Source organism: Leguminivora glycinivorella, chromosome 6 (assembly GCF_023078275.1).
Source record: "Leguminivora glycinivorella isolate SPB_JAAS2020 chromosome 6, LegGlyc_1.1, whole genome shotgun sequence".
In the NCBI taxonomy this organism is placed as follows: Eukaryota; Metazoa; Arthropoda; class Insecta; order Lepidoptera; family Tortricidae; genus Leguminivora; species Leguminivora glycinivorella.
Window position 1 is genome coordinate 21,463,769 of NC_062976.1, and position 16,976 is coordinate 21,480,744.

The 16,976-nt window shown below is 38.8% G+C and overlaps 1 protein-coding gene across 2 annotated transcripts in view; it reads right to left on the reverse strand.

Moving 5' to 3' along the window:
• Positions 1-377: 377 nt before the first annotated feature.
• The window catches only part of LOC125226887 (zinc finger protein chinmo), a 135,084-nt gene continuing 118,485 nt past the window's right edge, over positions 378-16,976 (reverse strand). For both annotated transcript variants that reach the window (XM_048131048.1, XM_048131047.1), the window contains exons 3-7: positions 13,174-13,397; positions 11,470-11,786; positions 10,283-10,467; positions 8,132-8,323; positions 378-7,355 (exon numbers count right to left, since the gene is read on the reverse strand). In XM_048131048.1, coding sequence (XP_047987005.1) covers positions 7,129-7,355; positions 8,132-8,323; positions 10,283-10,467; positions 11,470-11,786; positions 13,174-13,397 — 1,145 coding nt within the window. In that variant the 3' untranslated portion in view covers positions 378-7,128. The remainder of the gene's footprint in view (positions 7,356-8,131; positions 8,324-10,282; positions 10,468-11,469; positions 11,787-13,173; positions 13,398-16,976) is intronic.

Sequence of the window (16,976 nt, forward strand, 5' to 3'; positions counted from 1 at the left end):
GTTAGGCGCACTTGCACCAACCACTTAACTCGAGGTTAGTGGGCTGTCAACTGTCAAATTCCATATAAAATGGTGGGTTAACCCTCGGTTTAACCCTCCATTTTCGTTGGTGCAAGGTGCCCTTAGAATATTTGTTGCTCGTGGATGTGCACTGGGTTAGTGATCCACTGGCCGTGTGTTCAAGGCCTACATAAGATCGCCTACAGTAATGTAATAGCAATTCGTAGATCTGGTTCCATGAGTATAAATCTCTGAATATGGCGTTAGTGTTTTATTTTATAATGATGTTGAATTGTTAAGTAATCTTATATATATATATATATATATATTGTTATAAAACGGTAAGTGTGTCACAGGGTTAAATAAACAACAAGCCATATTTTAGCAACAATTTTTTATTAAGAATTCCACAGTGGATCAAATTTCTTCCATGTAATAACTATTATCTAAATCAGGTTGTAGGTTCGTGATGTGGCGGCCGAGGCCTTGCGTTACCGCAATGTTTGTGGACAAATATTATTTATGTACCTGTATACTCCACAGGTCACATTTAAAGCCAGCCCAGACGGGACAACTTTTCGCCAATGTGATTTTGAGAAGTTTTCTGATTAAGTAAATGAAATTGGCTCGCATATTTTGACCGCCGATTATGACCAATATAGCTGATAAAATTGAGATGCGGACGCAAGAGTGCCAATTCTTGAGGGTAATATTTTATTTAGTGAGCTCAAATATAGATCTAGTGAAAAGATCTGTTTTAATCAAATCGGTGGCTCTAATCATCCCATCTGAACTGGCCTGTACTTAGCTTAATGTTCGAATACACGCTTACATACATGTAACACCGATATATTATAATGAGATACGCCCACAGGACGAAGGATTCAGTCAAGCAGAATGGACATTTATGGACTATTTATACCCAAAACGTGTATCCGAACGAAGCAAACATAACACCGACGTCCAAACTAACGTAACACAACGGAATCCGCCAAATTATTGTTACTAAAAAATTCCCTAGAACCATTTAAATAATTACACATAGGTACATTTAGTATTCAATAAATCATTTCGCTAATTTGAAAGTGGGACCGCGTGTACTTCTGCCAATATTTTTGCATAAAAATAAGTACCAAGCACCCTATTGTCTACACCGTGTGTTTATTGAATTCCGTTAAATTCGACATACACCTAGTTAGGTCCATTATAGAAAAAACATAGTTAGTTTTTTTTTTAATTCGTTACTTTTTTCTGAGAAATTCCATTACACCTGTGATAGATGTTACATCAAGGTGTATGGCTTTTTAGAAAAAAATACAAATTTAAGAAAACTAACTATGCCATTCTGTTTCCTATAATGGACCAAAGTTATATGCCGAAGTTAACGCAATTCAATAAAAACACGGTGTATATGAACTGATGAGTGCTTGTCAGCAATTTTTCCTTGTGCTTGACTTCACCCTCTTATGCGTTTAGAAATGTGTACTTAGATCTCATATTTATCCTTACATTGGTGCTTTTTGTCTACATTTTCGAATAAAACGTTGTCAGAAGTACACGCGATTCGAACAAAATACTCAACGCGTGTGGTCAAACCATTTGCCAAACATCAACCGATTCCATACTAGCTCGTAAATACTTATTTAGACAGCTATACATATGTTATGCACATCCAACCCGCTTCACTACACCACAGCTACGTTCCTATCGTATAGTACAAAAAAAGAAGTCAACTAATAAATACCTAATGTAAAATCACAAGTAGTGCTATTCTTACTGTTAAGGAATATTTTTTCCTTTATATAAAAAAGTCGCATAAAAATCACAGACAATCACTTTCCCTTTTACAGACATAGACCACCGATGACCGCATTTTTACTAAGCATTAACTTGCTAAGATACAAAACCCTACTTAGTTTTATAACCATGCTGGTTTACAAAATGTACATACCTTATTCGATCCTAACTCCTTGCGTCGTACCTACTACCGCTCGACTACCCGTCCTACCAACTCATCAGAACAACGAAACGAAATAGGAACCGCAGCTAGCCCTCACGGAATCCGCACTGACCTGAATAAACACGAACCATTTTGTACTCTCCTCACTTACACTAAAATTATAATTTATCTGCCGAAAAAATACAATTTTGGCAACATTTACATAAAATCCGATACCATAATTTGTACTGGCATTAACTTTTAAGACTTGAAAATTTGTACTTTAGTTGTCGTACAAAGATTGCTCGTTGTTTTTGCCCTTTTCCGCTTTATGTGTAGATAGCCCACACTTACACAAAATTAGTTGACACCGAGAACATAGTAAAGACACCGAGACTTAGCCCACCCGAACTTACGGTTAACGTGAACTAGAGTAATGCTGTATTTACAGTCTTTGATGACTTTAGGTATAATTCGTGCCACATGCTGGCTGAGCTAGCTATTATAAAACATCAATATAATAATATTCTTGTTGGTACAGATTGTTTATAGTCACCTTAAATACGATTAGTTAACACCGATGCAATGTATGGCGTGAGCCGTCCTTAACTCTATTGTCAGGTTCGTGTCTCGTGAATTACTCTAGTGAATCCGAAAGTGATTGTTATAACATTAACATTTTAATTTAATACTTACATTAAATGCGACAGAACATTAATATTTCTTCATTATAAAATTCGTAGAGGTGAATCCCCGAGATACGCCCGAGATGGATTCAATGTAAGTGCACCCTTAAAATATAAAAACATCGAATGATTACTTAAATAATTCCTGTCCAGTTAAGTGCAACTATTTTATGAATATTACTTAAACGTCAATTCCTTAAATAATGTACTTAATTTATTACAATAAATACTAAACACGATGGACGGGTGTAACTTGTTAAAGAGAAATCAAAACAAATAAAAAACGGAAGGGAGAAAAAAGGGAACAAAAATAACAAACAAAAAATAATTTTGTTACAATTTTTTTAATTCGCTGAAACCTAACAAACAATAATTTTTCATTTTTCATCTCCTTAAAACATAGTAACATCTATGTAACACAAAAATTAACTGGGGAAAAAGTAATAATAATAAAAATTACGAATAAAAATGTTTTATACTCCGGAGAGTGAAGGAAGGTACAATTAGATTACGAGTACTGCGACTGGGCCGACTCCCCGACAAGCTTCCGCTTAGGAAATGAGGTAGAATAGTGTCTATGAGATTACAACTAGCCTAATTAACAACTTAGCCTAGGGTTAGGAGCGACACCTCAGCGGCCCGGAGCCGCGCGACCTGCGTGGCGGGACCACTCACGGAGGACCCGCGCGGCGGGACCACACATGACCGACCCGCGCCGCGGGCCCACGCGCCGGGCACCGAGATTCACGTCTGTGCTAGCCTCGGATCTGAACGCATATGAGCATTACTTACAACAGCTTTAACAATATTTGTTCCACTAACGTTCAGTCCATAATTATTTAAGTATTAAATCGTCTCGCGATGAGTATAGAAATCTTAAGTTTGTAAATACTCTTAAATACATCTGGAGATGTTTATAGAATTTCAAGTCGTTAAAGTGTTGAATCCTGAGGTAGCATAGTTTGTACTTTTTTTTTATTTTCGCAACACGCTTACACACTAAATTTATATCGTTTGCATATAAAAATCTATTTATAAGCTTATTTATTACTATGTTATATTTCTCGAGGTAGATTAACTTATGAGCTAGAGTGGCTGTACAGTGGGACACGTTCGACTTTTCAAAATGTTCTTTATTCAAATTTGTCTTTTTTTAAAGACTGTTGAATGTGTGGTCACTGTACAGCCAGTGTGACGGCAGAGGGTCACCATACCCGTAACAATCTTTGGCTTTACCATCACGACATATCGCGATTTAACATTAAAAACTTAAACTAAACGTAAACTTATCGTATAGAACTCAAAGTGGAGCCGTTAGATAAGCAAATAAAATGCAAAGGCAGTTTTGTACCAGCAAAACAATCAGGCTCCAACAACGTAAGGAGACCACAGGTAGACAAAGTTCAAATAATTTTATTGCTAACATTTGTAGACTGGTACCTACAACTTTCATAGTCTATAAAAACTGTTTGAACTTCCTCTCACTGCTGCCTCCAAATCACTATTCCAAACAAAATGGTAACATATTCCTTAAATTTCGAATTTCCTAAAATAATGAAATGGCAAACTAATCAGGGACGACTTTGTTTAGATGTCATAACTAATTCTTAGCTACACACTTTCAAGCCAATCCGTTATTATAGTATTTCTAGGGTATGGCTGGAAAGTGTTACATAAATCGTCCCTGAGTAAGTCGAAAGCAATTTGTATTAATTTTGTATTCATTCTCTGATACCGAGCTCGCTCCGCCGATGTCGGCTACATGCCTCGGTCGGAGCGAGCTACAGTACTGTTCACCGCACCGCAGCCATCTTTACAGAGTTACAGCCATTCTGGGGAGTTCGGCCAAGTCTTAGTGTAGGGATTGCAGACACCGACTAAATGTGAATTCACCTATCACATCAAATACAACATTATAACTATACAGGGACCCTCTAGTAACCTGTCCCCTAATAGCTTTAACAATTCAACTTAATTTAGACGATCCATTATCCCAAGTATACTGAATATTGTACTTCGAAGAAAACATCCAATAATTCTAGAAATAAACGATTATTAATAAAATTGACGTTCGATTTGTAATCTAAAATTTGTACCTTAGTTTTTTTTAAGAAAGAAGTAAATCCAATAATGATTTCGACCAACCTCGAGTGTCGCTCGTGCCCTTACGACTAAACCCATCATTCAACTTATAAGAAACGACAAAAGCTTAAAAACGTGATGCATTTATGCAGCTCTCTTTATGTATCACAAAAACATTAAATGTCGAAAAGAAAATATAATCACAACTATGAATTTTGAATTCATAAGAAAAACGAAAAGACAAAAATATAACTATAATATTTCCTTAATTTTCTCGAAATCACTTTACAAAATAAAAACGTAATGTTAACAATTTATAAGCGAAATAGCAAAATATTTCTGTCTTAACATTAAAATCGAAATAATGCCACAAAATCAATGAAAATTTCATTATTCATTAACTCAAAACGACCGCTGGAGAAACGATCAAAATGACGATTATTTTTGAAACGATGCCAACCAAAACAACTTGAAACCCTACCCTACCCACGAAGAGATCTCAGACAAATACAATAAGTAGACAAAATATTCTGTGCGATAATTATTATAAACGTTATTATAATATACTTTGTATTGTCGGGAGACAGGACAGTCGGCCTGCGATCTCTTGCCACGATAAAATACCTTTCCAAAACCAATTCAACCTTTGAAATCAAAACAGAGTTACTTATCGAAGATAACAGAGAAACTGGACAAACGTCAATACTTGTATAGAAAATAGAGACCTGTTTTTGAATTGTACTCTTTCATAATTCTATATATTGGTAACTACTAAAATATCAAAACGGAGATGAACAATTGGGCCAAATCATACCGTGTCGTCATGCAATTTGGTTCTATTCATAATCATTGTACGTCAAATTAGTAAAATGACATTATAACCGATGGATTCTACGACTATTTACGTTTGATTCAGTCACAATAAAGTAATAGTCGTAACGCGAACATTATTAATGGTTTCGCACGCGGACGGATCCGGCCCTAGACTCTGAACTTAACTACTTCTTGAAAACAATAATATCCCGAAACCATTAAAAGAGAACTAAAACGCTGTCTTCCCATGGTAACCTAACAGAAACTAGAATCACTAAAATAAAATCACTGAGCCTTCCGAAGGCGTTGTCTCTTCATAAATATTTAATAGTGTACCCTAAATATAAATATAATAAATATGAATGCGGCGTATTCCTAAATATCAGGAATATAACACACAGTCGCCGCACCCACACTTAACAAAATAAAAGAATAATATAAAATAAATAAATTGATGTGAACTTAAAGTGATGATATTTGGCACTGTCCCATCTGAGTTACGAAAACTAAAGAGCATGTATTGCAGAGGAAAGTTACTTCTCAAGTAAAGAGCGGGCCGCGGATCCACACAACATATAATACAATGACCCGCGACCCGCCCCTAAATTATCATTAAATAATAAACCTCAAGTGGTTGCACTGAAATGACTAGGAATATTAAAGGTATGTAAGTGGCCTTCACCTAAATGCACTACAACAAAAGAAAAAAAACATCAAAACGGAATGTTAAAATCGATACCATCCCCTTGAAACATATAATTATTTTGGTCTCAATAGTAACATCCGTGCAGCGAGCCGGCGGCGGCGATGTAACAACGCTACTGTTATCTAATATTCTTACGCGTCAAAGTAATAAAAACACATTTAAATTCTTATCATCAAATTCGATACAAGTTGACGTAATTTAATCGTTATAAACGGACTCTTTCCATCGTAAACAATCAAATTAGGCGCAATCGTCGCGGAGTAGGTCGGCTGAAGGATTGTTACAAGGCAACCCGCTCGGATCGAGAGAACGACAGATACTATGGGCCGTAAACGCATTCACGCATCGAATCTCGCGTGCATTATCTTTAAAACACCATTTATTTTTTTACCTAACTACTTACGTTCCTATCGGCAAATCGTACTTCGTACAAAACTAAAACCGTTCGAGTCACTGTACAGTACAAAACTGCTAAAAATCTACAGCTCTACAACTCTCGGGCGGGACGACGCGGCAAAACCGGAAGCGAAAAATAAATGCCCTTCTATTATCGTATCACAGATGCGTCGCGGAAACCTAACCCGTCCCTAAAAATATTATCTATCGGTAACTCTGTATAAAAATGCTCCGTAAAAGTGTAGAAAGTAAAGTAGAGATTTGCCGCATCGACCCGAACGCGTGTCTCGACCTGGGCCAAGGCGCACACAATATTCTCCTATTATTTACATACACTTAGCCTATGACCGTCAGTCTCAACATCTAGGGCCCGGGGGCCGGGGAGGTAACGTCGTCCGCGAGGGGATTAAGTAACAATTATCGCACGATTAAAATTAACCTTAAGATCAATTTTTGAGGTAGATTACCGGTTACAATAATATGCTTCGACGAGGTATACGGGAGCCCTACTGGGCGTGGTTGGGCAGCGGGCCAGCGGCGCCGGTGACGTGGAGCCCGGCCGCGTGGCGGTGCTCGCGCGCGATGTGGCGGCGCACGGTGTTGTTGCGCGTGAACGTGCGCGAGCAGTGCGGGCACGGCACGCGGATGCCCTGGTGCCGCTGCCGGATGTGCGCGCGCAGGTTCGTCTCGTACCCGTACAGCCGCTCGCAGTACGGACACTTTAGCTTCTTGCCTGCAAATGAGAAGATCGCGTCACTACGGGCGACCCTATTCGTCACTCATTCGAGGGCGTTACTTAATACACGATGCTACCGGATGAAACACAAAAATGTTAATCACATTCATTTAAATCATTAAATATCGTACCTATGTGTTTCCAAAGCAGTTTTACTTTATTGACGATAAACTAAAGAAATATAAAATTCTATGCGACACAGCTGCCGATACACACGGCCTTGGCCGGCCATTTTAATACACAATATTTTTGCCCATCGAATATGAATTATTTATTGTATGATAACATACATTATTTATTGTTGTATAACAATTTGGAGGACGATTATATTTGGAGATATAGCTACATAGCAACAAAATCTGAGAATATTAATATATACTTACAATCTTACATAAAAGACAAGCTTTTCTCCGTATTTGTTCCGACAGATAAGCTAGCTTCGTGGCAGCTTCTGGTATGTGACTACACGATGCTGGAATAACAGTCCGCCGCCAGGACAAAAAACGCTATTTGATTTTTTTCCATCAGTATCTCACCGTCAGGAGTGGCGATGCCGCCGGACTTGCTTGTGATCATCTTCGTGGGCTACGTCGTGTCGGTGGCGGGCTTGGGAACAGGGTAAGTTAGTAGCGGCTTATCGTGGTAGTTGTAGCGACATAGTCGCCAGTGACTGACTATCAGGAGTGGCGACACCATGCCAACAGTATGCCGCTACATGATGCTGGAATAACATTCCGCCGCCAGTACAAAACGCTATTTGACTTTTGTCTCACCGTCAGGAGTGGCGATGCCGCCAGACTTGCTTGTGATCATCTTCGTAGGCCACGTCATGTCGGTGGTGGGCTTGGGAACAGGGGACGTGGGTAGCGGCTTGTCGTGGTAGTTGGGCGGCATAGTGGCGGCGGGTGGCGACGCGTTGTTGTAGCCGCTCGTGTGGTAATCGTTCTCGTTTTTAACCCGTAAATCTGGAATGTAACATTAATGATTAACCACTGTCTGTATATGGTAAATACACACCCTTAGGGTGTTACAACATAAATAGATCAATGCCATCGATCGACGTCGACTGAGAAAAGTAACGTCGATCGATGTCTCAATCGAAACTTAGCAATGTCTACAAGTTATTACTTCGCGAATTCTTAAAGTTACTAGTCTGCAAAGACGTTGCATGAGGCAGTTACCTTCTTGCCTATTTGATAAATATTATTGTACATCCAAAATATAATCATCATCATCATCATCAGCCTATCGCAGTCCACTGCTGGACATAGGTCTCCCCAATTTCACGCCACCGTTTCCGATCTTCGGCTGCTCGCATCCAGCTGCTGCCAGCCATCCCGCGCAAATCGTCGCTCCACCTTGCCTGAGGCCGTCCTACACTACGCTTGCCGAGACGCGGTCTCCACTCAAGAACTCGTTTACCCCAACGGTTGTCGGTTCTACGGCTAATATGGCCAGGCCACTGCCACTTCAGCTTGCTAATACGGTGGGCTATGTCGATCACTTTGGTTCTCTGCCGGATAACCTCATTTCTGATTCGATCCCGCAAAGAGACGCCGAGCATAGCCCTTTCCATAGCCCGCTGAGCGACTTTGAACTTGTGGACCAGCCGTACCGTCAGTGTCCACGTTTCGGCCCCGTACGTCATGACGGGTAGAACGCACTGATTGAAGACTTTTGTCTTCAGGCACTGTGGGATCGACGATGTAAAAACTCGACGTAGCTTCCCAAATGCTGCCCAACCTAGCTGAATTCTTCTATTCACCTCATCCTCGAAGTTGTTTCTACCCATCTGCAATGTTTGCCCGAGATAAACATATCTTTGAACAACTTCGAGAACAAAATAACCAAAATATAATAATTATATGGAAAACATCATTGTTCACTACGAGTGACGTCGTCTTTTTTGAACTTCACATTATTTGACAGTTAATAAATATAAGCGATGCTGATTCTTTACTCATAAATACTTACATTTACGATATAAAAGCAAACATTGAAAGACAATAGACATAATAGTTTGAGAAGCGTTCTATTTGATCAGGTAGCTATTTTAAATCATACATCTTTTCTGATTGAGACTTTACAGGCAAGTTTAGTTTTACTTATATAATATATTTTAGCTAGATTTTACTTAAATTTAATTTTATAACAATATATGGAACGTGTACACCTACTATGTAAATAGTGTTTAATTGAAATTTTATACATTATAATATGATGTATAAAATTAACATTTTTTTTTATTCATAATAATTTGTTTTAAGAAACATGTGAATTGTAATCTGAACAAGCAAATACATGTGACAACTTGGAAAAGTAAGAATATTACATATTACAGCTTCAACAGCTACAACAAGCAGAGATATATTGATACGGTTAACGCATCGGCATTGAAATCAAGTCGATCGGTCCGATGGAAATATGAACAAAGAGAGAAAGTGAAATGGCCGTCTGTGAAAAAGTACTACTTTCAGTCCGCTTGTAGCAGTTTCATGGTGTTACTCTAACCTAATGCATCTGCGAGTGAAGGAAATATACCTCTGAAGATAGAAGTAGATGAGGAGGAGGTAGAGGAAAGTAGAAAACTGACTCTCTGGATCATCGTAGCAGTTAACCCTTAAATAGGCATGAGAATGTCAAAATTTAGTCAATTTTGAAACCTGTCAAAGATAAATAAAGTTCAAAGTAGGTTAGGAAATATAAGCCCAATTAAGGGTTAAATGGTGCTAGTATATCTCTGTTCATGAACTGAGGTATACCTTCAGCCCCTGGTCAGCGTTCCGCCGTTCCATAATCTCGTCAGTTTCGCATCCATTATTCATGAAGTTGTTGATCTCTGTGCAGTCCGACGGATCCTAGCAGTTAGATAACGATGCAATAGACTATTCAGAGCATAACATGAACATAAGAAGGAAGTATACCTTCAGCCCCCTGATCAGCGTCCCGCCGTTCCATAAGCTCGTCAGTCCGCTCATATCCATTGTTTTTAATGTTGTTAATCTGTGCGCAGTCCGGTGGTTCGTCGTATCGCGCTCCCGCACTAGGCGATGAGCGTGTGTCAGGTTCCTCTGCTACGCTGCCGCAGTGCGACGATGATGAACTTTGTCTGGAAACACCATTATAAATATTATTACCAGAGAGTCACGGAACGCATTGAGTGTAAACTCTCGACGTAAATGCCGATTGCAATAGATCGCCGGCTGAAAATTATGCAGCACAACATTTGTAACAACTCTTTTACTGGTAAAGAAAGGAAGATAATCAAAAATAACTAAGAGGAATTTAAAAGCAGTATTGAAAGAAAAAAGTAGTATTAATTCTCCATTTGTTAGTCATAATGCTAGACATGGTGGCCCATTATAAAATGTCTACCACTATGACTAACATAACCGAAAACGTATAATTCAATCTTTAACAACCCAGGATATTCTTTTTGGTTACAGCAAAAAAACCCAGGGCAGGCAGGGCATGTTAATAAACCCAGTAACCTAGGATCCTGGGACACTTCCCAGCGTCAACGAGCAAGAAGCCCAAGAAGATTCGATTAAGATAGAAGTGATAAAAGTGACTAAGGGCCCGAAGAAAACTGTCTTATATCATCATTAGGATCCACAATTACAATACTTACTACTTATAATAATACAATAGGCAAGACGACTAAAAAAAACTAATTAGTCAGTTATATTATCAAAGAATTTTGGACACGTATTTTTTCTTTTTTCTCGCAAACGAAAAATGACGACGGTACAGTGCGTTGAAGTTTCGCGTGACGTCACGCCTAGGTACAATTTTTACTTAGAAGTGACGTCACAAGCCCCCACTCCAGAACTTTGATGCTCTATATCTTTGTATTATTTCAATTATTAGAAATAGCGAAAAATATGTGTTCAGTCACAGTCACAGTTTCGTTTTCTGTCAACCCTTTATTTGCCAAGAGTGGCACTGAAACTTGAGTAGTTTCATGTGCTCTGCCTACCCCTTCATGGGATACAGGCGTGATTGTATGTATGTATGTATGTATGTGTTCAGTATTTTTGGACGATCTGACGGACTAAACCGTAGTTTTCATTTCTATTGTAAGAAGAGGGAAGTCTGTATGATGATTTACCTATAATTCCTAGCATGTGGACTCTGAGACGGCGATGCTTTAGGCGGCGCGGGTCTCCGATGCGGCGTGGGGTGCAGCGGCACGTGCGCGGGCGGCGCGTAGCGGCCCATCCCCGCGCCGCCGCCGTGGATCGGCAGCCCGTAGCCCGGGATGATCGGCGCGAACGACGTGTGCGACTGCTGCGCCTCCCCACTCTCGCAGTTGCCCGTGTTGGACACTGGACTCGTCTTTATGCGGGCCTGGTGGCGGTCTGACGATTGCGCCGTCTGCTGTTTCACCCATGCGTCTTGTGACATCTCCATTGAGAGGCCTTTGACCTGAAAATGGTTGACCAAGAATGTTATTTGAGGCCAGTTTCAAAATTCCGGACCCCCCAATTAGCGTAAGTTGTTAACAAAAATTAACTCACTGTCAGTTTTGTGACGATAATTAAACATGAAATTTCTGTAAAAATATGGTTTTTGTGTTAATTACATAAACTTTAAGCGATAATCTACATTCGGAATGTGAAAAAAAGTACATATACTGACAGAGAGTTAATTTTTGTTAACAACTTACGCTAATTGGCGTGTCCCAAAATTCTGAAAATGCCCAGACTACCTTACAGAACTGTCAAAGAATAGTGAAAGTTCCCACTCATTCAGTTATCATAAGAAGAATCCCTATATTTTTGTACGAATTCAATGCAACGCAATGCACCCTTTTAGTGTTTTGGGTGTCGATGGGTGGAGCTGATCGATTACCATCCAATAACTTAGTGCTCGTTTGTCTCCTCTCATGAAACAAAAGCCTATACATAATCATGTCAAAGCGTTGAAAATGGCACATTTATTACTGCCCTAATGATAAGTAGGCACTAAACAGAGACCTAAATTGGATAATGAGGCCACCAAATTAGATTATGTAGAGCGCATCTGTGAAGCGTTAGCGAAAAACCGTTTGCATTGCTAATTGGTAACTCAGATTGTTTACAAAGCCGAGTCGGCGAATGTTAGCTTTCAATGTCTGAATTGACGTTTTGCACAATGGGAAAAACTGGTTTGGAAAGCTTGAACGTTCAATATTGATTTACTAGGCGGATTTTCAAAGCGAGTTTTAATTTGACAGTTTGCTGATTTGTCTAAAAAAAGGTTCTTTTGTCAGTCTTTGAAAAGACGTGTAATAACTAATAATCAATAGAAAAAAGTAATTTTGTAACATCAGTCCTGCGCGGCCTCTAACAGACAAACGTGACAGACAGACGTACAAGAACTTCATCTTTTACTGACCTATATAAATCCTTGCCTGAATGTGTAGTGAATATTTACTGACCGAAGCCCTAACGGCTTTACGCTAAGGTGTAAGTTCTCCCCACTTTTAAGAAAATTAATGTTGTCTACCACTGCAGCCGCATATCTTCCACAACTAAAGGCCTCTTCAAGAACAAGCTACTCCGGTTTTAGCAAAGTTATTCCAGGCCGAAGCCCAACCGATCATGTACTAACTTGTAAGTTCTCTCCACTTTTATGAAAGCTGGAGAGACACTCCTGACTGACGTGGACCTCGACCTAGCAGACCCCAGGCATGACTGGGCGGAGCGGTGTTAAAGAGCTCTTGGATTTTTTGGTGTATTTCGAGTCGCAACCACAGCCAAAGATCGCCACAATTAAAGAGACAACACCGGCTTTTAATGCAGAAGTCCTCAGATATTACTTTTGTACCAACCTGTAAGTTCTCCCCACTTTTAAGAAAGCTGGAGAGCGCGTCCTGACTGACGTGGACTTCGCCCTTGTACATGAACTCGAGCAGCGCTTGCATATTGTCGGCCGTCGTGGCCTCGAGGATGACGTAGCAGGCCCCCGCATGGCTGGGCGGAGCGGTGTCGAAGAGCTCTTGGAAATGCTTGCTGCACGCCGCTAGGATTACTTTGTGAGCTTTGAACTGGCGGCCTGGAAAGATAGAAACACTTGTTTTAGATACGCTAAAATTGAGATACCTACAGGTCGAAACAGAGGAGTTTTTGAAAAGTTGGAGCGCCTTTTTAAATCCTGATTATGCGTTCTTGAAGCTTCTTTTGATGGTTTACATCGAACCTGATTTTTTTACTTTTTTCGATAAACCCAACGCAACTCAAAGCTTAATAATGCTTATTTAAATATTTACTAAAAATACGTTCGATGCCGCTTTTAAATTCTGGAGGATTGTCAAAATTCATGATCAGTCTTGTTTTGTTTTAATCAATAAGAGAAGGCGTGGATTTCTTGTTAAAGATACCTAATTTCTGTGGAACATGAAGATTCGTAATCAATCTTCACCAAAAATCACCTTAATATTCTAATAACATCATCAGAAAAAAACCATCCGTAATTTAAAGAAGACAGCGTCGTTGAGACTTGAATTCCCTGTAGTACCTAATCATATAAACGGCCTATGACGGCTCATGACTATCATCAATGAATTTATTGCCCGCACGTTTAAGGACGACGCCTATTGAGTTGGAAATGTGCAAGTTAAAAATAAAACATTTACATATTCATTGTGGAATCTTCGAAGGTTCTGAACACTAAGATGTACATTTTAGATTATTACCCATTGGAGCGTGCGATGTCCTTAATCCAAACCGCTTCCTACTCGAATATTCAAATTTGATAATCTCCATAATAATTATTCACTGATCTAATGACGACCCAAAGATTTTAATCTCGTTGCACTAGCGATATATTAAAATGTACTGATATTTATGTTCACTCACACGGAGAATTATAAACTGGGTCAAAGTGAATAGGTTAATTTTAAAAAAATGTCCTTTAAGCTATGTGATGTTGGCTACTCTTTCAAAAATTATCTAAATAACACAATCCTAAATTTCAAAAAGAAATCATTACCTAATAAGGTTAAATTTTATTCATAGGCAAGATAGTCGAAAGACTAGGAGAAAACAAAAGGGTTCCCACTCGATAATAGTAAAAGGTTTCTTCTATTGACAGGACTACATTGTACTTCCACAAGTACTACATTGTCGAAGCGAAGTAACACTTCTTGGGTACGAGTATAGGGTAAGGTGGTTGACAGTGGGTCGCTGGTGCACAATAGGTCACGCACACTACGACGAATTCAAATACACTATTATTAATTTATTACGCGCCGTGGATACCTCTGGCCAACACGTACCTACTAGCTCAGTGCCCAGGGGACCGCGCGAACAGAACGTTGTGTGCAGGTGTGAACGTGATATCACTCCGCGGGTAGCATATTTACGTAAGTTGGAATTTATCGTATAATTTCGAATTATATGCCATTGAATGTCTTGTTATCGTTTTTATTACTACCTTGATTAAAAAGCTATTGTGTGTTTTAACATTTTCCGCTATAAATATTTTTTTTGTATTTGTTTTTAATTATTTAATTTTTTTGGCGTGTAGGTTGACATTGGGTCATATGGGTCAAGTACACAGTGGGTCAGATTTAGTACACATTCCTATGTTACAGACTGCCTCGAAAAAGGGTCACACCTGTAGAAATGAAGGAGGAATACCAAACGAACGAGTGGAAAAAGCATAGGCTGCCATAAAAAAATCTTGGAAGACTATTTTTATGTGGCTCTTACTTATGTTGTATGGTCAGAAATGTTCATTTCAGAAATATTGATTCCATAAGAGCATTTTGAGTAGTTAATTATTTATATACGCATAATAATTATTGGTCTAATTTTCTTACATTATAAAGTTTAAGTTAGATAACAAGAAATATTTATTTTTGTTTTATTGTATGGCTGTTTACTAAGCTTGTATGGCCGAAAGTGGAAATTCTTACAAATTGGATCTTTTAGTTAGATGATCAGTACACCTATGTTACTAGGTTTTGATATTTAGTATTGAATATTTTAATAAAAATTAATACATGTTCTGTTTCATTCTTTTTCCCCTTATCTTTCTGATATGATTCTCTTTGGTCCACTGTGGACCACTGGTATATCCATTGTTCACACCCCCTGTTGCACAGTGGATCAAATTCCATTTTTTTTTAAAGCGTTAGTGACCATACATGTCTCATAATATAGCTTTTAAACCACAACACAATAAATCTTAAATAAATGATGTATATAAGAGTCCAAACAAAACGTAAATATGTCAAACCTTTCCTGAGATATGGCCTCCGAAAAATTGAGTGATCCACTGTCAACCATCTTACCCTATACTACGTAGTAAAAGTAAGGTGGTCGTCGTTCTGCGAACACTCAATGAAGATCCAAGCTGTATTATGTCGCTTTATATGTGTCATATGACACAATCGACGCTTATGTTATGATCTTTTAGTGAGTAAACAACGTGTGCGGTGCGCTTTCTGGTGCATTCATGACTAACATCTTATATACTTATAGTATCTGGGTATTTTAAGGTACAGATTATCCTTGAGACTGATCTTATCGTACAATTGTTCTCGGTTTTAAGGCGGGCCAACTAGCGGCGTATGTTCATAGCTGGGCACCGTTAATCAAATAGTTAACTTCGTTAATCGCTAATCCGTTACTAAAAAAGTTAACTTCGTTAATCGTTAAAGCGATACATTTCGACAAATTTAACGTAAGTTAAAGTTAATCGTTAATCCGTTAACACGTGAAGAAAAATGAACTTTTCTTTAAATATTTAGTTGCATCAGTATCCACTATAACGTATTATATTTCTGTAAAAGGCCGAAGTACAGCTAGCCTATTGAACTCTAGGCTGCACGTGGAAGGCAGTGATCGCCTGAGCTACTGCCAAGAGCTGTGTCAGGAGAGATGCTGGCGGTGACGGGACTGTTGTGGCACTTTGGGCGGTAGAGGATAGGGAAGCGAATGTGGTCGTAAATAGGGCTCGAATTTGCTGCCCTATCATTACAACAGTCGCCATGGTAAAGCTTAGGATTCACCGAATCAAAGTTAGTAAAAGCAAATCCACGTGAAGAATACTTTTTTAGGTAATATTTCAGACTTTTAGCAATCGACATCGGTAAAACCTAGGATTTACCGGCAAATCATAGGATTTGCCGTACTTCGGGCTTTTATAGTAGCGTTCAGAACGTGTTTTTCGCAGCGCAGATGGCGCCTGTGCCCTACTAGATTAACGATTAACGGACTCGGAGAAATTTAACGGAAGTTAACGAGTCCGTTAACATTTTTTCAAGTTAACTTAAAAGTTAATCCGTTAATCGAAATGTTAACTTCGTTAATTAACGATTAACGGATTAACGAGTTAATGCCCAGCTATGCGTATGTTTTTGTAGTGTCTAGTATAGTATCTATAAATTCTTTCACATCTATTTTGGCAGTTTCGTAATCGTCAATCCAATGCTTCCTATTTTTTAATAGGTGATGTTTATTTAACCATGAAAGTTTATGATGAGCTGGCAAAATACCATATTAAAATTGTTGAATTAAGCATTAAGATAGATTTACAACGCATTTGTCAATTTTAATTGGCAGATAATTTTTTTTTAGATAAGTACATTAAAAACACACTCAAAATAATAAACAATGAAAATTGCAC